The 23,235-nt window shown below is 40.2% G+C and overlaps 1 protein-coding gene across 9 annotated transcripts in view; it reads right to left on the bottom strand.

Annotated features, from left to right (window-relative positions):
* Nucleotides 1-16,993, bottom strand: part of CDC42BPA (CDC42 binding protein kinase alpha) — a 183,156-nt gene extending 166,163 nt beyond the window's left edge. For 3 of the 9 annotated variants that reach the window (XM_041425105.1, XM_041425104.1, XM_041425100.1), the window contains exons 1-2: nt 16,492-16,991; nt 15,523-15,747 (exon numbers count right to left, since the gene is read on the bottom strand). In XM_041425105.1, coding sequence (XP_041281039.1) covers nt 15,523-15,718 — 196 coding nt within the window. In that variant the 5' untranslated portion in view covers nt 15,719-15,747; nt 16,492-16,991. Of the gene's footprint in view, nt 1-15,522; nt 15,748-16,491 lie in introns of all 9 variants that reach the window. The other 6 variants (XM_041425108.1, XM_041425107.1, XM_041425101.1 and 3 more) reach the window with 3 other exon arrangements.
* Nucleotides 16,994-23,235: the final 6,242 nt, after the last annotated feature.

Here is a 23,235-nt window from a genome sequence, read left to right on the forward strand (position 1 = left end):
AACAGCTCAAAGATAATCCTTGTACACTGCTCAGCACATACTGAATGTACAAGAGACCTGGAATAATTCTGAGAATTAGATAAGCAAGATTTGGTCCCACCTGTCCTATCATCAAGTTGAAACCCCTCAAAAGCAAGATACATATCTCAAGGGAGCAGAGGCTTTAGGGTTCATGGTTAGTTCAGGACAAAATGCTAAGTTTTAAGGATGAGTCAGAACTCTCAGCAAACGTGGGAAGGCAGCTCTGAACCACCATTTATTTGTTCTGTGCTTGTGCAGGAGCTAAGCAGAGGCCAGTGCCCTCAAGACAACCAGAAGGTCAGTGCTCTGCAGAACCACTGCAATGGCAACACAGCAACATCTCTTCTCATGGTAATCTCCCTTCCTGAAGCTTCCAGGCTTGAAAGAAAAAGGAACGAAAAATAATCACGTTGACTTTTCTTGTGTTTGCCTTTCTCCTGACACTGTAAGCAACATTTTAAAAAAAATGCATTACTTCAAGTTTTGAATCCTAACTACTCTTTTCAGCTAATAAGTTCCAAAATTATACACCCTACGCAGTTAATGAAATCACAAGAAAGAAACATGCCTCTTCTTCTCCAGTGCAATCATCTGCAGTAACATTTTTGAGGAATTAAACCAACCTACAGGAAAATCATTATCATGCTTAGTGCAGAAAAGTACCTTAAAACAAAGATGTTGACTGTGCTAACAAAGTCTTGGAGATTTCTGTGTGTGGCCATTCAGTCACAGTCACCAGGTAAAGGCACAAGGAGGAGGGGAAAAGCATTCAAAGGGATGAGTAAAGGAATTACTCTCCATTTAATCTGCAGTACTGAGCTCACAAAATGGAAGTGACTTACCATACTAACCTACATAAACTAAAGCTTCCTCTGTTACATGGAATTGTGAAGAAAAGGGGGAAAATACTCAAGAACCTCCAGGAGAACATTAAATTCTTCTTAGCATTTTGGGATTTAACTCAAGAAATCACCAAGTAACTTGCTCTATATTCTTCCTTTATGTAGTTCAGAGAAGCAGAGACATTTATCAGCAGAATCATATAATGAATAAAAACATTCAGCAGGAGGTGGGCTAACTACATTATTTACAAGCAGGAAAACCACAAATGAGCTATTGCAGCTTTCCAGAACAAACACTGATGTAGGATCTGAAGCTTGCACTTCATTCAGATGTCACTGTTCCACACAAATAAACAAAACAAAACAAATCTGAAAACCCACTACTGTTCTGTCTTTGATTTTACATAGGTATGAATGACTGCCCATTATTTCAGATGCCATGTGGTCAGGCTGAAGTCTAATATTTTGTTAATAATTTTTTCCAAGACAGTTCCCTGTAAATAATCAATGAATTCATTAAAAGTTACTCTTTTCTATCCATGTGCTATTGAAGCCAAGACTGGACTAAAACCCCAAATTCCATTGCCCACAGACTAGTAAGAAAACAAACTCATTTTAGTAATCCTACCACGTCAGAGCACCAATTCATTGGTGACTTTCCACACCTGTAAAAGAAAGGAGGCAAGTTTCTAAAGTCCTGCTGTATCACATCAAGAATAAGAACCCTAAATCAGTGTCATTTCAGGAATATTAAATGTGCAACAGCAGGGCAGAGAAATAGTTATTCCTTCCCCTCGTCCAAAAGTATGCACAAGAGCTGGCTATGGCAGAAGGCCATGGAAGGCAAACTCCAACCCTTGCCATACTTTCTCTGAAGAACTCTGACAGACTCAATGCCAACTCCAATTCCACTATTCCTGGTATATCATAAATAGCTACCTTGGGACACTTCAAGAACTTTTGCCATTTGGACCTGGCAGAGCGAAAAGACAAATTACAGCAATTTGTACAAAATGTTTCTGCTCAAATGAAACACAAAGTAAATGCAAATTATAATGAGGCAGCAAAATCACTCAGAAATATCCTTATTAAACAAACTGCCCCATAAATAACTTCTGATTACACTGTGCCTCAGAAATGGCTGCTATCTGCAAAGTAATAGCTCATTAATAGTTCTTCAACTTTTCTTTTGCAGTACTATAAAAAAAGAAAAATTCCACATTTCTCCTCTGGTATGTCATGATTAAGTTGCTGTAAGAACAGACTGACTACTAACCAACCTCTGGGCACCCTACAGAACGTGCTCAGAAGCTCTTAAGCAGTAAACACCGAAATGAAGTTACCAAAAAAGCAGAGTATCCATTCTTGATGGAAAGCTGACTTTTACTTAGCACACTTGCTGTAAGATCAATTCCTCACAGGGCAGTTCAGAGTGCCACTGGAAACAGGCAGGAAGCAGATATTCAGAAGCACCAGGCAGAAAAAAAGGAGCGGTAGATTTATTTAGCACACTTGCTGTAAGATCAGTTCCTCACAGGGCAGATATTCAGAAGCACCAGGCAGAAAAAAAGGAGCGGTAGGAAGAGGGAATTTCCTGATCCACAGAAGTGACAGTATTATGAAACTGCCTACTCTAATTGATGATTAAGTGCAAGGTTTTAAGAGAACCTCCCTCAACCTTCAATTAGATCTTTTTTTGAGCAATAACTATGCAGGTACAGCTTTCCAGGAGGTAATTCCCAGCATTAGTTGGAGATAATAATCAAAGAGTTTCTGGTTATCTCTGTTGACATAATATTTGACTTCCTGAAAGCATACCAAGTTTTATGGGTTAAGTTTCTAGTGTAGCAATGATCTGAATTTTGCAGCCTGACAGTTACTTGCTCCAACACCACAACCATCAGCATTCCTCAAAGTCCACTCAAGCTAAACCCTAACACACAGCAGGAGACACTGCAAATCTATTCCATAAATAGGAAATACGAGACAAGATTTAAAAGTATGCATTTCAATTTGCGTAAGACATTAAGATACTCCAGGAAAATTTCTCTGAAATGCCAGTGACATGCCTATCACGGGCATATCACATGCATATCATAATCTGCAGGAAAGATTTTGAAAAGTTGAGGTACAAACAAACCACCATATGAGTTACAAGAAGATTAATTTTTATGGAGGTCCAAGTTCAACACACATAAACAGTTGCTCAGAACACAATTCTGGCAAGCATCCACCTGACCACTGCAGTAAAGAGCACTTCCCTTCTGAGAAATAAAACAATTGCCAGTGCTTCAAGTTGTACAATGCTTAAGGTACAGGAGAGGGAGGAAAGAGGACATCACAGCAACAAGATCACAGAATTAAGATTAGAAAGGGCACCCAAACAGTATGCTGGAAATTTAAGCAAATAAATAAAGCCCTTAAACACACAGAAGTTACAAGCCACCCACACCTTCAGGAATTTCCACAACAAACATTTCAAAAAACTTTGAAGAAAAACAAATTAAATTGGAAGGAACACAAACATAAACCTGGATCCTAGAAACTGCTTTTCAACTGAATTTTTAAATCGCCTTCACAAATCACAGCTGTGCCTCCATTTCTTTGCAGAGATATTTCATATGCTAATGACCACATACTCTTCTCATACAGGTTTTCAAGGCAATATATGCAAGTACCCAATATTACTGTAAATTATTTTCTCACCAGGAAAGTAATTGAAAGGAAAAAAAGTATATTTACAAGCCTCACAACCAGGAAATAAACACACATTTTAAAAGCATACTATAAAAAAGTGAAGCAAAATAATGAAAATATTCTCTCTTGACATCTAGAAAAAGCTACAGTAATTGAAGCATAATTTTAAATACTTAACCAGTTAGTTTGGCTTTCTTTAGAAGCTCAGCAGCAAATATGAACTGCTTTAGTATCATGAAGGCATCAGTGAATTAACATCATGCTTATCTCCATTAGCTGAGAGCAGAATTAGGCTTAGAAATGCAGCCTTCTTCCTATCAGACAGACATGACAATTTTGGCTCATAGCTATTAAAGTCAATGCCTCCCACGTGATGAATCCATCCCCATTCAGATGTCTACACCTTCTCAAATCTTCACACATCACCTGGGAAATGGCCTTTCAGTGGAGAGGCTGTTTTTCTCTCAAAAAGAAAAAAGTAGCAGGGAAAATAGCACCTAGGTCTTTAAGTGCCTGGCATAGAAAAATATGGTATGAGACAGACACTAAGGCAAAGAGAGAGAAGACAATCTGGGCTTATTTGTCAAGGCTTATGTTTAAATTGTGAATCTGAAAATGTCACCAAGCAGCACATTCACAGACTTCAAATATTCCTGTCTGATGGGAGTGCTCTGAGAAGGGATGTCAGGAAGCAGCAGCGCAGCTCCTCTGCACCGTGTCTTACAAACACACTCACACACAAGACCCCAAGCCCCTGTGCTAAGTTATTATGCTTAATTCAAATGTGCAGTTTGACCCTGCTTCTCTTGAAGGTAATAAAATTCTGCCACAAGCTTTTAGGAGGGTGTGGAGGGTGGGGGGAGGGGGGGGTTGTGTTATTAAAAACAATGATCAGCATACCAAGAAGAAATCTTTGTAGCTTTGCCAAAATTATTTAATTTACCATCTTCCATCTTCTGCAAATTTCCTGACACCCCACTGGAAATGGATTTGTACCCCTGATGCTGGAACCATGCTAGGAATGACCTTTGCACCCTGTCACTGTAGGAGCATGTGACTTCACATGCCAGGGACAGGGAACACAGAGCTGGAGAAGGTGTGTCTAAGAGAAACTGAAAATCTAAACTAAGAGCAGTAACAAATGATAGCCTAACATTAGCAAAAGTGCCATGCAAAGCTAGCAGTCATGAAGTTTTCTTTACTGCTTTAAGAATCAGTGGGATAACATCAAAACTACTAAAGAAAATACTTGCCCCAAACACAGGAACTAATTTGATCCAACCTCATCTGACAGTGACATATTAGAGAAAATTATTTCCTTAAACTGGAAAGGGGAGGGAAAAAAAATCTAAAAAAAGGAAATCCCTAAAAGATGGAAACCCTTTCTGAAGTGAAAGAAACAAGAAATTTCCTTTTAGAGACAGAATTATATATTCTTAATACCTCTGTTTTAAAGCGTAAAATTTCATTTTGCTGATCATGACCTGTCATCAGTAAGAATTATCAATAAACATTCTACTTCCTAATTAAGGCAGAGGAAGGGAAAAAAAGTTACAGGATCACATGGAATAAAATTATTCAAGTTTTGAATAATCATATGACACTTTAATGTGAATAAAAGATTTTAGTGCCACAAATTCAGCCTGGTTAAGAGCTGAATGCATTGAGGCTTTTGAACAAATCAATGCCCAGCAACAAGTGAGGTAGAAACTTTTGCAATTATAACTATCATCATACACACGGTTAAATGCATTTACTGACAACATGAACTACATGACCAAGACAAAGCAAAACTCTTTAGAGTTGTTTGTTTCCTTATCAAGAAAACTTACTGGTGAAATTAAAGCAAACTTTTAAGTAGTAATATCAAGGCTTTATTGGATGAGAGTCACTCCTATTGGTAGTGCCAAGAACCACAAAGTGAATGCAATATATTGTCAGTAAGTAATCCAATTTCCATTAAATGATCTTAGCTTTGGAGAGGAAGAATGCAAAATATTCAAGACAAGTATAGCAAGACAACAAATCATCAGCTCCTTGCCCTGCCTGCACACTTTTTTCTCCCCCAGAAAATTTAAGCACTAGGCTACCGCTGATAAGATCAGATGACATCTCTGCTAAATCAGCCAGGAAGAGACTTTTCAGGTATTACCATGAGCTCCTGCAGCATATACTCAGCAGGGTAACTGCACAAATACTCACTGATACCTAAGAAGGTGCACCACCAAAAGCAACTGGTTACCAAATCACCTTCTCTGAAGTCAGTGTTATTGAAGGATAAAACTAACCAAAAAATAACAAGTTAATGAAATAATTCACACCAGATGTGGCAACACACATTGTATACCATTTTTCTCTTGGTAAACTTATCTCTAAATAGTGTTTGCATTTTCAGTGTGTGGGTTATCAGCAATGAAGATATTAAGTCATCCCTTAATTTCAGAAAAACCAGTAACATATAAGGGCATAGACAGTACATATTTTTAGCCAGCCTGCTTATATCCAGAAAAATCCATTTGACTAATTTAATTTCAAAAATTAAATTGTGACTTTTATAAAGATACAGAAATTTAGACGTACATATTTTGTTACCCAGAAGTAGCTGCTAGCTGTGAAGGTGAAAATAGTCAATACTGGAGGTGGAGTGGCACTACAGCAAAATGATAATGGTCTTCTCTTCAAATTTCTGTTTGCATAGGAAGCAGCTTCTGTAATTTCCTCTAATATATCAGTTCAGCGAGAAAACAAGTCTCTTTTGTGTCAGTCCCTATCAAAATTATAAAAGGATCTTTTTAAATAATCACAAAATAGTACATCATGTGTTTTTTAGAAGTTGGGGGAAATAGAAGGAAACTATTCCAAGTGTGTTAACATAAGAATCCTTGTCTTTCAGTTACAAAGTATACAACAAAAACAGTGTAAAGACACTGAGTGATACTATGCCAAATACCACAGAGCACACAAGACCAACATTTTCTTTTTGCAAGGAATTACCATCACCAAAATCAGACAGTTATTTTGAAGATCCCTCTTCACTATTAGAAATTTTCTCCTTGCAAAAAGAAAAGTTTTGGAAACCGTTATGGAAAAAAATGAGGCTCACTGAATTTCTACACCAAGTATCTATCAGAAGAAGCTGGTAGCCTCAAAATTTGTTCCAAAACTGCAGCTCCCCTGTATGCTAGAGGGAATCTGAGAGGCAACCAGCCTGGAGCACAGAGTTGTAGTAGGTGGAGCCACAGAAGTCTGGGCTGTCACCATCCTAGCCTCTTTCTTTTGTACAAACACTACAAGATCTTCACAGAACCATACTGACAGATTTTTTTGCAGCTTGCTTGTTAACTGGATTGTGTCCCTCTGCCCACGCAAGCCCCAGCAAAACAAAGTTCAGCAGATTTAGCCAGCCTTAAGACACCTTTAAGTCAGCCCCCACCCAAGATAAAACCGGTGAGCTGCAATCAAAATGTGATTTCTATTTCCTCCTCCTCCTCTTGTTACTATGTGTCCTGCAAAACAGTCAGACAACACAGCGCTTTATTTACAAAAGGCAGCGTGCTAAAGGTGAAAGAACTTTAATGAGCACGAACAGGAAATACCTTGGGACTGTGGTGTCCCCACAGCACAAATGACATTTTCTTAAACCACTGGGCAGACAAAAGTAATTGCAACCCTTCCTATCACTGCTTTATTTTAGTTTCAGGTATTAAAGTGATAAAGCTATACTCCCACTTAAGTTTCATCCTTTTTAAACTACGGGATTAAAACAGATCACAAGTTCTTACTCACAGCCAGAACAAACAGCCCAAGGCTCCAGTTCTACAAAAGCTAACAAGGCAAAATGATTAATGATAGTAAATCAATTGATCTAATAAGAAATGTACAGGATGTTTATGGGAAAACACTGTATAGATGCACCTGTGGGTAAGGCCTGTGTGTATTTGTTCACTTTTTTGCTACCATTCTCCACACACAATCTCTATATTATGAATCTGGCCAAGAAAATAATGAAATCTTGGGAATGACTAGGGAAAAACAAAGAAAAAATACCAATCCAAATCCAGAAACCAAGATTCTGGCCATGGGAAGATCAGACTGGCACATAGATATCCACACCATATTAGAAACAAAAACTCAGATTTAGATGGGATGAAAAGAAACAGAATGGAAGCAAGGAAGAAATGCACAAGGCCTCAGGTGAGAAGGTAACTTGCTTTGGAATAACACTGTCCATGGAAAAACTTGGAGAAAGGAAAGGAGGAAGGAGTCAGAAATGGAGACCTGTGGGCCCTCCACCACATCCTCCTCCAAGGCTCGAACTCTGACTGAAAGGAAATGAAACAAAGGACCAACGAAGCATTGCTGTTCTATTCCCACAACATCTGAAGGAAATGCAATCATTTTTATTAACATCTACAAACACTTTTTCCTCTCCCACTTGGAATGGCACACTAAACTCACTTTTTATTTTGACAAAAAAATTACTGTACATTTCCACTAAATTGCTGAACAAAAGATATCTTTTCCCCTCAAAATGGCACACAAAAATACCACAATTCATAACATTTACAAGGTCCCTATGACAAGCTTCTCAAAAAGTTGCCAAGAGAAGGTGCACTAAGAAGCTGATCCCTAAGAATAAAAGAAATCTGTAATACTGTGTAACAAAACTAATTTAAATCAAACTGGAAGTCTGGATACGGATAAGGAAGAATTATGAAACACAAAGTCATAGGAGTCTGGATATACCTCATGTGGATTTTATCCATGGTGACCGCTAGTAAACCTAATTAGGCTGTATTACTAGAAATAAAGCAAACTGACCTGTCTGAATAGAAGGTTTTTGCAGTTATTATTAAGCCTAATGTAATGTTTAAACTATTTGAAATAAAAATCTTGTCGTTAACAAAAGATTGCACATGACTGACCTAAATCACTTGCATTTTTTAAAGATTTTGGTCCACATTAGAGGCATTCCCAAGCTTAATGAGGATTTTAGAAAAATAACATGTTGAGGTAAGTTAGACCAGAGTAGAACAAAATATTCCAGTTGTTCAGCCAGAAAAAGAAAACCAAATTAAACAAGTACAAATGCTTATGGAAGGAATGCTTGCTTTGCCAAAAGATAAAACTTACAAGAGTCTAGAAATTGGCCTTTTCTTTCAATCCTACCTCAGCTATCCACTGTAGCTCTTTTAGTCAGGTTTTAGAGCTTGGCAGCAGGATCTAATTGCTTCTGGAAGTTTTCTGCACAAATGGAGATTGTAAATTTTTTACAGGATAAAAGTAATTACAGATGCTAAGAATAGGTTAATATTTTTCAAAGACATATCCAGGATAATTTATTACAGTTCACTTTCAGAAAATAATATGGGGAGAATGATTTCCAGGATAGCAGCCTACACCCACTTGATATCTCCAAATCCTGTATTTGCAATTTATTCATAAGAAAATTTCAAAACAACACTGGTCTCTCCAGCCACAGGAATGACTCAGTAGTGAAAGTACTGTTATTTGCTGCTGCTATTCATGATTCAAACACTGATCTATGGGTGTAAGGTAGAGCTTCTGAAAGAAAGGTAGCTTCCACCCATCTTTGTAAAAATAAATATATTTAAAATAAATATAAAAAAATATAAATATAAATATAAAAAATATAAAAATATAAAAATAAAAATAAAAAATAAAAATAAATATATATATTCTAAGAATTGAACTGTATTGGACCAATTAAGCTCATTGCTTTTGGAGCAAAATATCCACACTTTAGTCAACTGTGATATAATAATAGGCTGCAGGTTATAAAAAAAAATACATCAGTAAATCCAGGAGAGAAGGGTCAAAATACAAGGAAGGAATTTAGCCAGGTACATACACAGACTCATATCCTACACAGAGGTTAAAAATTCAAACACACCTTCAGCAGTACATTTTACAGTTATGATCATACCATTAAAAAAACCCTACTGGATTAACCCTTAAACATGAGATGTCCTAGTAACAGGGAATTTATTGTGTTGTCATGAGGTTTATAATGCCCACTGAGCAGACTAACTCATATAATTGTATTTCTCCATTTGTCCCCATTAGACCAAAGCATGCGAGGAATTCCTGTACAGAATAAAGGCATTTCTAAAATTCCTGGAAACTAAGTATTAGTTAGCTTTCTATCTAAGCAAGCCATGCTCCTTTGCAACAAACAGGACATTACTGACAGAAGTCAGTCAACCTGAAGACACACACCTCAAATTTGCCCCAAAATAGGCAGCCTTGGAGTACCTCCAATCTTCTCCTGCCCAACAGAACAAAAAGAGCCAAAAAGAACACCCTTTAAACTTATTTCTAGTTAAAATTAGGGGTTTTAATTAAAGAAACACTTAGCATAATGAAAATGTGCAAAGAAACAAACATGTTACAATGGATTAATGCCTCACTCTACTGGAAACTAATAAAAACCAAGTAGAATTAACTGGATGATCTCACAGCTCATTTGATCACATCAGAACTGTTGATAAACTTAGAGTAGTTAGTTTATTGTGTTGAAGGAAAGAATCAAACCCGAAATAAATGTGAGAAAAAAAAATCACAATTTAAAAGGTATAGACCTTAAACACAGAGCTACCTAGCACTAAAGCTTGCATGGGCAACCATTCTTCTACACATTTTCCTGCAAATACTGTTTCCTTCTTTTTCAAGTAATTTGGTGTAGAACTACATCTGTATAAAATATGTTTACACAATATTCTGAAACATAGAGATTTGAAGGTCGTTTCTATTTGAGAGCACTGAAGAAACTTCTTCTTTTACCCTAATCAATAAAAAGCATTTAATTGTTGGCTGCAGCTGTGTAACAGAAACAGATTACGTAAAATAAGCACTAAAGTGTTATTGTAAACAATGTCAGAAATTTATGTGTCAAGAAAGCCACAATGTCTTCCTCATTGATGGAGCCCCATCATTTCATGTGGCTCAGCTGCAAGCAATGAAACAACTCACATTTAAAATTAGGAATATGCCTAAGCATATATTAAGTGGCCTTGACAAGCAAGATGCTCGTCCTTTCCCAGAAAGAACTCAGTAACTGGTTTTGCTTATGTCATACCAGGAAGTATTCCCATTTTTATGACTAGAATAAAAAGAAGTTGATACCTTTTAGAATGTAATTAGGAAAAAAAAAAAGAAAGCATTTTTATTGGGTTAGATAGTACTAAGGCTGGAAAGTACTGAGCACCAAAGTCTACTTTAAAAAAAAAACAAAACAACAAAACTTGAAAAAGTTGATTGCTTTTACTGTCTGCTAAGAATAGGACCTAAATGAATTACTGTTTTTTAACAGCTGTTTTAAAAACAAAATATAAGCAACTCATAGCTTGTGAAAATGGCTGTGATTTTGTCCAGGACCTACCTATATAAAGAAAAATAACAAAGAAAAGGTGCAGAACCGTAGAGACAATATTTTTATTTTCTTTTGTAACTAATATGCAAAAACAAACCCAGCTCAAAAAGGGGCTTACCACTTTTTCTTAAAAAAAAACCATGACAGAGATCAACAGAAGGATAACACGGACAACCTCTCCACAACTCTGTCTTGAAAAATTGGTTATGGTAATACGATGATAAAATATGGTGATATATTGATATATCACCATATGGTATACATATATTTTTTGATACATCAAAATATGGTGATATGGTGTATGGTGATAAAACCATTTTCAACATCCAGAACAGATGCTGCACAACTGGATAACAGAAGTATGAGACCAATGATGACAGCCTAGTGTATGACCGTATCAGCACTGCATGAACACCACGCATTTCAGTTCTACTAGAGATGAAATGGGAACTATTTAATCCATCTTCCAAAGCTTTCTTCAGTAGGAAAAAACAAAAAAAAACCCAAACAAACCAAACAAGAACAACAACAAACTGAACAAAGCCAATCAAAGAAAAATTTCACTAGGGGACAGTTTACATTTTTCCAACAAGAGCACAGATTTAAACAAGTCACTGACCTCATCATGGTATTGGTGGTGCCCTCCATCTTCCCTCACTTTCATCATCACACATTTTGAGGTCTATTATTCTTTCAATGCATCCTAAAGAACATTGTTCTAGTTTCTTTCTAAAAGCAATTCAAACTGGAGCCATTGGAAGGAAAGTTAGTTTTCCCAGAACCAAAACATCTCCAAAAGCTTCTTTTTATCACTATAGTTCTCTTTCAAGTTCACCTTATCAGCCTTCGTTACCTCCCTTACACTCTTGCGTCAGCGTGGCAACTCACACAGAAGTTGAAAAGAAAAAGCAAAGTGCTTGGAATTCTCAACAGCTTTCTCTGGTAAGCTCCAGTTACTATAATTAGACAAGCCCTCTTCTAAATCACAAATACAACTATCAATAGAGATAAAAATGAAAACTAGCATCAAATACATAGAACAAGCCAAATCTAAATGTTCCAGTTTCTTCCTGTTATCTCAAAATGTGCCCTGATTTAACCCCCAGAACACAAATATATTGGCTGTTTCCATGGCTGTGTTAGCATGTAAGATACCTATGTAATATAAACAACAAAATCAAATCATCTTATTAACAAGTCACAAAACTAATACTGTATAAGAACAGGGAATGCAATTGTGTTTTCACTTAAAGCCAAAGATAGGATTTTAGAAGGAAAGCAGCTTCTGAATCACAAAATAATTAACCTGACACTTCTAACCAGTCTAATGCCATTTCAAGCTACAAAAAAGACTGAAATTCTACAAAAATTTAAAACTCAACTTCACAGTGTAGGGACCTTACTTTCTCCACTTCCTGAGTTAAACTTGCAGTATCCAACCAAAATATGAACAATTAGTTCAGATCTCAATTCTTTTACCCGGATTCATTTTTTAAAAAAGTTATAGCTCTAGATTACAAGTTCATAAAGTAGTCCTAAAAGATCTAAGTACTAGAACATGAAGCTTCTTAGTTCCCCTAAATATAGCAGCAGTCACATGGCTGTCATTAAGGCATGAGCTTTTCCATGGTAGAATACTTCCTAAACCTTTCCCCCAAAAAAGTCAGATTGTGGTTCAACCTTACATGAAACACAGCAGATAACATCTCAGACCCAGAACAGTCTGTATAAAAATACACATTCACAAATGCAACCTCTACTCAAACCCTCCAGAAAACCAAACAGTAACACCTCAAAACTACACTGCTGAAAAGCAAGAAAAAATTATCTGCTGCTCAACAGAAGTCTGTGATCACTTAACAGCTGTTTATTAGCCTCTTCTTAAAATTAACAGACTATAAATACATCTTATTTACTTCTAGAAAGAATAACTTATTTTTTAAAAAGGCAGTTCAGGATGACAATCAGTTCTCAGGAGTAAATTTGTACTCTGCACTTTGTACACACACACACATCCCAGCTCATACCAGTTCCCTGACCAGTTCCAATACATTCAGATTGCACTCTCCATAATAATCAAGCCAATCTGTGGATGCTTGGCAGAAATCCACAAAATGCCAGCATCCAACTGACATCCAACAACAGATATACAAGTTTATACCAAGTTGTATTCCACTGATGAGAAAAATTAATTAATATACACTATTTTATATGGCACATTCAAAACCAAGAGCGCTTCACATGCAGCAGCTTTCTGAACTCCCTGGTGTAAAAGTTGTGCTAGTTTTCCTGCTGTTCAAATAGAGAAACTAAAAAAAAACTGGGCTGAAAGCACTTCAACACTGAGTCCTTTAGAGAGGTGCGGGCAGAGTCCATGATTTCTGGCTGCCAGCCTTCCACTTCTGCCACTACTCAGCACATCTCTGACTTTAAAACCACATATAACCTCTTTCTAATCAACCACTTGCATTGCTTCTCCTTCTGGGCAGAATGATACGAGAGGTCACGATTGTATCAAAGCCCAGGGTACCCTCAGTAACTCCACTGCACCAGAGCACTGGAGGGTACCTGACCTCCCTAAGCCCTGATCCCAAGAGGAATGCCAGACCGCCAGTTTCACTAGGAGAGCTGGCCCTCAGAGGAGACACCCCTGGGAGTGTTTGCAGGATAAAGACATCATGCACACAGACACTTCCACCGGCAGGTACCAGCCGCCGCTGGCTCTTCCATGTCACCTCACAAACCCTCCTGGAAAGCTCCCAGGGCAGAAGCCTGGGCAGCAGAGCTGGGAGCAGAGAACCACAGCAACTCAGCCCTGGAAATGGGAGCAACTGGTCTTTTCTGAAGCCTAAGAGTCCAGCTAAGGCACAGCTGGAGCATGAGAGTGGAAAAATAGCAGGAAAAATAGGCCAGCAAGAAACCTTATTCCAGTCCAGCCTTTCCAAAACAGTGTATTATTTCCATCAGCAGATGGGAAAGCTTATTACAGAAATGTTCAGGTACTGTCAGAGCCTTGCAATGATGCATTTACCCATTAAACAACCACCACTGAATGCACCAGCACCCAACACAATGGTCCTAAACACACTGTTGCACTGATCATCTAGATATGGTTAACTTGGTTGTTATTATTATTATTTACAGGGTATCAGCTGGCTAGATCCACTGCAAACTACACTAAGAACTTGGTTGTTATTATTATTATTTACAGGGTATCAGCTGGCTAGATCCACTGCAGACCACACTAAGTTCCTGCATAAAAAATACCCTTGGAGCCATCGTATTTTCCCAGTCTTTCACAGCTTCTGTATGCCAGTGACAGTTTTAGAGGGAAGATTCTTCTGAAGTACTTTTAATTAGTATTTCCTCCTTAGCTAGAATGCATTAATTATAGCCTGTTCCTCCAGATAATAAGAAAACAAAAAACAGTGCAATATGAACACTACAAGAAACTTAATTACTGAGTCAGATGTCCTTTAGATGTCAGTATGACTACAGAGAGGAGCAGGAAAATAAAACACACACATATCAGCCTCAAGTTGTTAGATCAGTTATCAAAACAATGTCTTTCCTCAGCAACTTCATTTTGAAGAACTCAACCACCTAATTAATCAAATGCCTGTTAGGTGTTTCAAAAATATGCTTTTTTTTAATAAAGGAGGCCTGCTGATGTATTTATTACAAAGCAAATGTGGTAAATGGTTCTGTAGGCAAATACAGAAGTGCAGCATGACTTTGAAGTTTGAAGGTCAGATACAGTAACCATTCTCATCAAGGTTCTTATGTCAGACTGCATCTTCTGGTTTACATCTGAGTTTAGCAGGAGGAAGAAAGAGAATTAAAAAGAAAAAAAAATAGAGTCAACCAGTTCTGTGACAACTTAAGAAGAACTGGCACAATATCATTCACTTGCTTTCCTTTAAAAATCTACTAATACCCTATCTCCCACAAAGAAAAGTCTGCCAGGGACACACAGATTTTCATTCTGCTTTTCAACTTTGATTTTCCTGATGAAAAAAACAATCTACTTAAGTCAGCAACAATTTTATATTAAAGAAGAGAATGTCATCTTCTCCATCTTCACAGATGTTTCAAACCCTTATCATTTCAGAAAGCTGAAGGATTTTCTTGTTGATCAACATGTTTTACTTTAAAGCAGGATAGATTCAATTGCAGAAGCAAATCAGAGGGTTGTGCATTGATATTTTTGCAGGCATCAGACAATTTATCCCTCACCATTCCACATTCCCAGCAACTTTAGGACACAAAACTCAACAGCTGGGCCTAAAGGCAAACAAATAGGCTAGGAACACAAAAGTCTGATCCGTGTCAAAAAAGAAAAATAAAAAAACAAGAAGCATGTTTTACATGCATACCTCAAAGACAAAAAACCAATACAGATTTCTTTTTAGCACCACCACCACATTCAAATACAGTGAAACTGACAACAGTTCCCAGTAAAACACTGAGTTATAAACAATCCCCTCTCACACATAAATAACAGAGACATTATACAAAGCAGACAGGAACACGGACGGATGTACACAAAATAAACACATTCAAACTTACCCCACTCCAGATACTCAAGGATGTTCTTCTCTCTTCTCAGAGGGGAATTATTACATTCATCATAAAGGCAGATGAGTATATCCAGCAAGGTTTCCACACTGAAGCATTGCCCATTAGTCTGTGTTGGCCCATCCAAAATAAACTGCTCCAACTGCTTCAAACGCACTTCTCCAGACATGGTTGTTTCAGTTTGCATTGGGGTTTCTTTTTTAATGATTATTATTACTTCGTCAGAAAAACAACAACAACAAAAAAAAAAAAAAAAAAAAAAAAACTTTTGAGGGTTTTGTTGTTTAAAAATAAGTCAACAGTATTTTTAACAAGTGTCAAACTGTGACGGTCCTTAATTGCCAGCCCACCTCGGTGTTCCCAGCCTGAAACTAAACCCTTGGAGTTTCAGGCACACACATACAGTGTGGCTATCTGTGTATTCATGACATTTAAGACAAGAAAATAGTTACCCTAAAAAAAAAAAATTAATAGGCTTAGTAAGAAGTGGGGCAAAAACAGCATTCCTGATGCTTTAACAATAATAATTGCACTCAAATTCAACAGAGACTGCCTGACACCGATTTCACCGTGCGTGCATAGGCACACGCAGTTATATATTTAAGAAGGTCTTCTCCTTCATTCCCAATGCAGATCATGCAGCGCGATCCTGCGAGGAGCCCCGCCGCAGCACCACGGGCTAGCAGCCCCTCCGGTTCCGCTTCCCAGGACGGATGGGAAGGGAAAAACAGATGTATTTACGTATTTATATAAGCGAAAGGCAGCAGAAACGAGGGCGCACACCGGCGGGGAGGGAGGGAGGGATGAGGGGCCGCGCAGCCCCGCCGCCCCCCGCCGCCTCTCCCGGCCCCGGCAGCGCCTCCGCGGCCACCGCGGGGTGGGGCGCAGCCCCCCCTCCTCAGGGCGCAGCCACGTCCTGCCCCGGGCAGCTTTTCCCTTCCTCCTCCTCCTCCTCCTTACCGAGTCCGCTTTTAAGGCTTTTCAGTGATTCAAAAAAACTAAAGTCTTCATTGTCGCCCCCTTCTCCTCCGCTGCGCCAAGGGGCGGCGGGCGGGACGCGCGCCCCGACACACCGGCACAAGCGCTCCGAGCCCTGTCAAATCCTTCCCATGGCTGCTGCTGCTGCGGCTGCTGCTGCTGCGGAGACGGCGCCCTCCTCCTCCTCCTCCTCCACCCGGTGCGCGTCCTGAGGCGGAGGAAAAGCGCCGGCGTCTCCGCTCCGGCCGCACGCTGCGGGCCGGGAGGCCCCGACGACGGCAGCGGTGGTGCTGGTGGCTTCACTCCCGGCGGCGCGATGGTGTCCCGGCTTCGCCCCCCCGGGCAAAGGGCATCCTCGGGCGGTGCGTGTGCGGGGTGTGTGTGTGTGCGTGCGCGGGGCGGCAGGGAGGGGTAGCGGCGGCGCCCTCCCTCCCCTGCTCGCTCCCTCCCTCCGCTTCCGCGCCCTCCTCTCCCCCGCCGCTCCCTCCTTCCTTCCCTCCCTCCTTCCTTCCTTCCCTCCCTCCTTCCCTCCCGCGGTCACACGCGGCAACCGCCGCCGCCGAACGCGCTGCAGCCCAACATGGCGGCCGCGGCGGGGGGGAGCCGCCGCCGAGCGCCGCCGCAGCGCGGGGAGCCGAGCCCGGGGCCGCCGCTACTGATGGGATTGAGGGGAGGAGGGGATGCTGCAGCAGGGAATGCAGGGATACGGGCGGACCCAGGGATACGGGAGGGAAAGAGGGCGGGAGTGGGGAGGCCGCAGCGCAGCTCCCCGCAGGCTGCGGCCGCCCGGGCTGGGCTATCCCGGGCGGACCCGCCCGTCCGGCCGGGGATCTCTCCGGGCTTTGCCCCGAGCCGAGGGGAGCAGTCGCCGCCGTTGCACGGCCCGGTTCCGCTCGCCACAAAAGCCGGCAATAAGGCTTTTGATTAAAAATCCCGGCCTGGTTATGGAGGGCGGGCAGGGGGAGCGGCGCCTGCCGGCTCTTCCAAGGGGATCTGCCGAGCTCCAGGTGCCTGCAGGGACTCCGGCTCCCTCACGCTTCGAGGCCTTAAAAACCTGACAGAAAATGCGTCGGCTCCTGTCGGTTCTGTCCCTGCTGGCGAAGTGCCTCCCCTCATCGAGGAGCCGCCGTGCCACCAGAGTACACGCCGGGGAAACAAGCTCCTTTTGCAGGCATTTCAAACCCATATCCTTTAAGAGGGATGGAGGATATTCTTGTTGATCACCGTGTTTTATTTTAAGGCGGTATAGACTCAACTGCACAAGCGTATCGGAGGATTTAGTGCTGATCTCTTTGCAGGGCTGCCTGTGGGGTGGAAAATGGCAGCTGCCCACCAGCAGCACAGCTCTCCTGGCCAAAGGTGCCAGGGATGCAGTGCCCTGCTCAGGGGATGGAATGTCATCTCTAGGACAACGTGTCACTTCAGTTCGTCCTTCCTCAGAAGCCAGGTGAAAGGGGAGGAAGGCCATAGAGCCCCCGAAGGTCATTGGCTGTAGGTGAACTTCAGCATTCTCCTGAAGTCCACCAAGTCCTGCATCTTCTGGAGCTCAGGGGAAGGAAAAAGCTCAGGCATCTGCTTCCTCAGCTCAATAACCAGCAGATGACCCTCAACAGGGTTTTGCCATACCAAGCATATATATAACACATTTTTGTTAAACTGGTCTTTTTACAGTCTTACATACCCAGTAAAATGTACCTACCAGCTGATATAAAACATCAACAGTCTTACATACCCAGTAAAATGTACTACACAATATGATTAAAGTCCCATATGTTTGTTCAGAATCACTCAGCTGTATGTAAAGTCACTGTTGCAAAGCTAGAGAGGACAGTGACTCCCACCCTGTGCGTGCAGAATGGCAGAGCAGACTTTTGGCGAACGAAGAAATGTGCAGAGAACTTAATTCTAAAAGCTTTTTGTGCAAAGAGCCTCCAAGAAATGTTAGAAACCATTACAACAGTAAGTGATGGATAGAAGATAGGATTAAATTGAGGATTAAACTAATAAGGAAAATATTTCCTTCCTGTGCTGGGGTACACCTTGGTATGACAAGAGCCCTGTGCCAGTGTCTGGGGTGCTGCTGGTCCTTGGCTGCTGCAGTCACAGCAGTGCCTCTGGTAGGAGCCTGCTCCAAAGCTGTGGCACACAGGCAGTTTTACAGTGAGAGTGAGGCATTTCCTGCTGGCTCTCTGCTGAACTTGTGGAAATTGGGATTGAAGCTGGGGGTGGGGGATGCCTGATGACAGCAATAAAAATAAATTGCTATTGCAGGGGTAGGTGGCCCAGATCAGATAGCACTTCCTATAGGGGTTGGAGACACGTCATCCAAGTTCATCCCGAGCATAGATTAACCATTAATAGGGTTGCAGAGGGGAAACGGAGAAGACTAAGAGTTAAAGGGATGTTAGCTCCTTGGACTTTGGCACTGCTTGGTAGGGAAGTGAACTGAAGAACCAGTGCCAGAGATATGATGGGTGTGGATATTTCACTTATTTACTTAGGTTACTGTGTTTTCCCTAGCCAATTATAAAGTCTTTCCTTGTTTTAATTGCAGACCAAATGTTTGCAAACAAGGATAGATTCCCAGCAAAGGCAGTCACTTTCCCTATATTTCTGGTTTTAAAACTGAACCCTTGTTAATTTCTACACCAAGCCAGTTTTTTCAGTGTTCTTTTCAGCCTGAGTGAGGCTACAAGTAAAACCATATAAGCTACAGTTGAACACAAAACCCAGGATTTTTTTGGTCTCCCTTGTTTAATAGCCTGTCCAGAAATAAAAAAAGGCATCCACGTAACAACTGGTGATACACCCACTGGGCTGTAGTCAGCTGTCATGCCACAGAAGCTGTGAGGAACAGGTAATACCAACAATGACTGGTGACACATTTATTTGCTGGGAACTATCTATGTACCAGATGAGTAATTCTCACAGTACACCTGTGGGATGGAAAAATATTTTCTGTGCCTTATAAGAAAGATTTTAGAAAGCCAACAAAATAATTCAGTGGAACAGGCAGAAATTCCTCTTCTCTCATACATTCTGTCACTAAGACACCCTGTCCTAAAAATATACCCAAGTTGTGCAAACATAGCCCAGTATCTTTCATAATTATCATGTGTTTGTTTCACCCTGTTCTTGTTTTAATAATATCACAATATTATTTTTGTTTTATTGCTTAGCTTTACAAATGTTTACAGTACCTAAAACATAACTAATGATAATCAGGAATTTATCTTGCAGTAAGTTAAGCAAGCTGATAGCAGCAGAGGGAATAGTGTGGAATGAGGAGGATATGGTTGAAACAATGTAGTTTTATATATTAACTACATATATGTTGAGTGTTTGAATTTGTTGGTTTAATAGAGAAAATATTTTCATAATATATTGTTGGTATAATAGAGAAAACTGCCTTTTCTCTTCAGGGACAAAGGTTTTTTTTTGGTGAAGTATTCCATTTCTAAAGTCAAGAGACCCCCCCCCCCCCCCCCCGGTGAATAATGCTTGTGACAGGTACATCTTCTACATGTCTCAAGAATGGCATTTATGTGTTGGCAAAATTTTGCATCTAGGCTTTTCTCTTCTCTAAAACTTCACTTTGTAGACACATGTTGTTTGTACTGGTACAGCATTTAATCTCCTGAGCAAAATTTTGTAGTATTTTGCAAAAACAGTGCTGACACCCAGTTTAGAGGGTGTGTTTATAGACATGGGATGGTATTCTTTGAAAAGGGGTCCTACAGCTGTTGCCTGAACTGTAGTAATAATTTAGGTTATTGGAAGAGATTGCAGGTAGCTGCAGATGGAGCACACAGTGGTTGCACTCTGGGAGGACACTGAACACCAGCATGTGTGAATCGAACAACACTTGTTCTGTAATGTGTTTCACTGTAGTTTCACATAAATCTTGCTGCTGGAGCAAACTTAATCCTAGTGAGCAGAGAGATCTCTTTACTGAAACTGATGGCTGTTGCAGAACTTTAATTAGTCTCAGTACCTATAATAATGCATTTAGTAACACACTTTAGTGTTTTAAAAGACTTGTAAATCTACTTTCCCTAATTCTTTGCCTCTCTAACTGCCTTGCCAAGACCTATTTCTCCTGTGAAGTCTACAGAAAAGTCCCAGCTACAAGCACTAAATGGTACCTGGCAAAATTGATGCTTAATATTTACCTAATCCCAAAACAATGATCATAAATGTGTATGTAGGCATTGTATATATGGAATTATCTTTCTCTTCCCTCATGCTTCTTTTATTGGTCTGTGGAGTCTTATTTATAGTCTTAACGATTTTCTGTGAATGGCTGAACAGAATAATTTTACCTCAGAGAGAAATTGCATCATGCTGATCTCACTACACTGGATCTGTACTGGTCTCATCCTCCTGGTTTTAGTCTTCATTTAAAACTAATGAGAATGTGGCCACCACTAGCATACCATTTTCTATGAAGAATGAAGCAGGTTTGACCCCGCTGAAGTGTCCAGGGGTGCTGTGCTCTGAACAGAAACAAGAAAACCTCTGTGATTAAAGAAGAGGAGAGGAAGTAATGGAATTACATTTATAGCTGTGTGAAATTGCTATAATTTGAATCCTGCTTTTATGATGCAGACTAGGGACTGACCAAAGTCACGTCTCATTCTGACCTCCAAACAGGACCCTGTGTTTGTGCTCTAACAATGCTGTTTCATCTCTCAATATGTTGTTTTCTTCCTGTGAAAGTGGGGCCAAGGCTGCCAAAGCTCTTAGGGCTGCTAAACCTTAATTATTGTCAGTGTAGCAGTCTGAGATTCTTTTCTTATTTTCCTTTGTTCAGTAACATAAATCTAAGATCTGTTATTTTATTTTCTCTCTTGTTTTTGTAGTCTGCAATTGTCTGCAACCTTTCAAGCCTTCAGTCCCTCCAAAATCCAGTTCTTTCCTGTGGATTTCTCCATCTTTGCTGATCTTTTATTCTACTGTGTCCAGAATCTGTTGTTACCTGTTTTATGCCATCTTCAAAAGTTAAGCTCTCCTCAAGATAATTCACACCCTTAAATGAAGATATTTAATGACATAGGAAGGTCATTAAATATCTTTGTCAGGTCTTTGTCAGGTTAAGTGGCTTCTTAAACAGAAGAGTTCTGAGGAAGACCACATATTTATTTGTGAAACTGGATGGATGCAAATTTCTGCCACTGCCACACAAAGTACAGATAATCCATTGATTCAAAAGGAAAGTGGATACATTTACATTGTCTGGCTGATGCCTATACAAAGCTAGTGTTGCTCAACTTACAGCAGCAATAACTCAGCACCAGAGCTGCTTCTAAACCTACTCTCTTTGCAGTGGTTCATCATTTCTGTTGATCATAATCAAGGCTTTCAATGTCCACTGCTCTAGAACGAGTACCTCTTCTGCTGGTGAACACTCAGGGCTGTATTATGGACTTTGTTTTATTAAAAGGGTGTACTTAGAGATTAATTCAGTGAGAATTTCACTGTGAAAGGGATTTTTTTAAGAGCTGCTACTGTCATTTAAGTAGCATTGATGGAAGGGATGAGGAATGAGGAAACTTGTGACTAAGAGATCTTTAAGAGATCACCTAAGAGACTGGGTGAAGAAACAGGATGAAGTGAGGAAGAATGGGATAGATGAAAGAGGGAGGGAGGGAACACGATGACTAATTTGGAAATCATGGGAAGGAAGAGTGATTTAGAGAGGGGAAGTCAAGGGCCGGGAGTTTGGCAAGAAGGAGAGAGGGAAGCTTGTGAAGAGGGAGGGGGGAAAATACTTACTTGTAAAACCCAGCAAATTCTGTACTTAGAAGAAAACAAGACTAGAAAGAGCCTAATTTGGAATGTGAACACAGGGTGGATGAAGCTGGATTAATTTTATGTCAGAGAAAGGCTCAGAGTGCCTAGCTTATTACAAAGACAGTTCAAGAGATCACACATTGATGCCGATTTCCCCAAGGCTGTGGAATTTTCAGATTAGAGGTCTGACCAATTCAGTTGTTTTAAAGTACTGTTTCGGTTTATTTGAATTTTAATGAAAAAATACTGATATATTGAAAACAGTGGTGCCTCTATTTTATGTTGCTTATTTTTAACTTAAGAATTGTAGAAATAGCATAAAGGTCTAAAATACATATTTTATTGGGAGAATAGATACAGACAATGACAGCAGATGCAATTCAGACAGAAGTCTGTTTTAATCAGAGGCAGGACACTTTATGTAAAGAGACAGTTTCATCATGGTCTTCAGGTTGAAATAGCAATATTGTACCTTATCAACAGGTGACATTTTGAGTTTGTTTGCTAAATTTTATTTGGAAGGAGAGGCAGCAAGCCCCACCTCTGTCTTCATGGATTAAATTTGCAATCAGTCGTCACATTTTAAGTAAGTGATGGCACTAGCACAGGTAACAATGACTAGAAACCAGCATTCCATTGTTTGCCAGTAGTACATTTTGCAGATTGATTCCTTCTGCAGTGAAAACTAACAGAAAAAATTAAGTACTCTGTAAAATTTGAGGCACTTGTGGAAAACATTTGTTGTAAGTAAGGGCCTCTTGCCACTCAGCATGTAACTTCAGGTCACCTCCCAGACAGAAGAAAATCTTGAAATCATGGAACCATGGGATGGTTGGGGTGGAAGGGACCTGAAAGATCATCCAGTTCCTACCCCTCTGCCATGGGCAGGGACATCTTCCACCACATTGCTCAACACCCCATCCAATCTGATCT

Source organism: Onychostruthus taczanowskii, unplaced genomic scaffold (genome assembly GCF_017590055.1).
Source record: "Onychostruthus taczanowskii isolate IOZ18803 unplaced genomic scaffold, ASM1759005v1 scaffold87, whole genome shotgun sequence".
Classification (NCBI taxonomy): Eukaryota; Metazoa; Chordata; class Aves; order Passeriformes; family Passeridae; genus Onychostruthus; species Onychostruthus taczanowskii.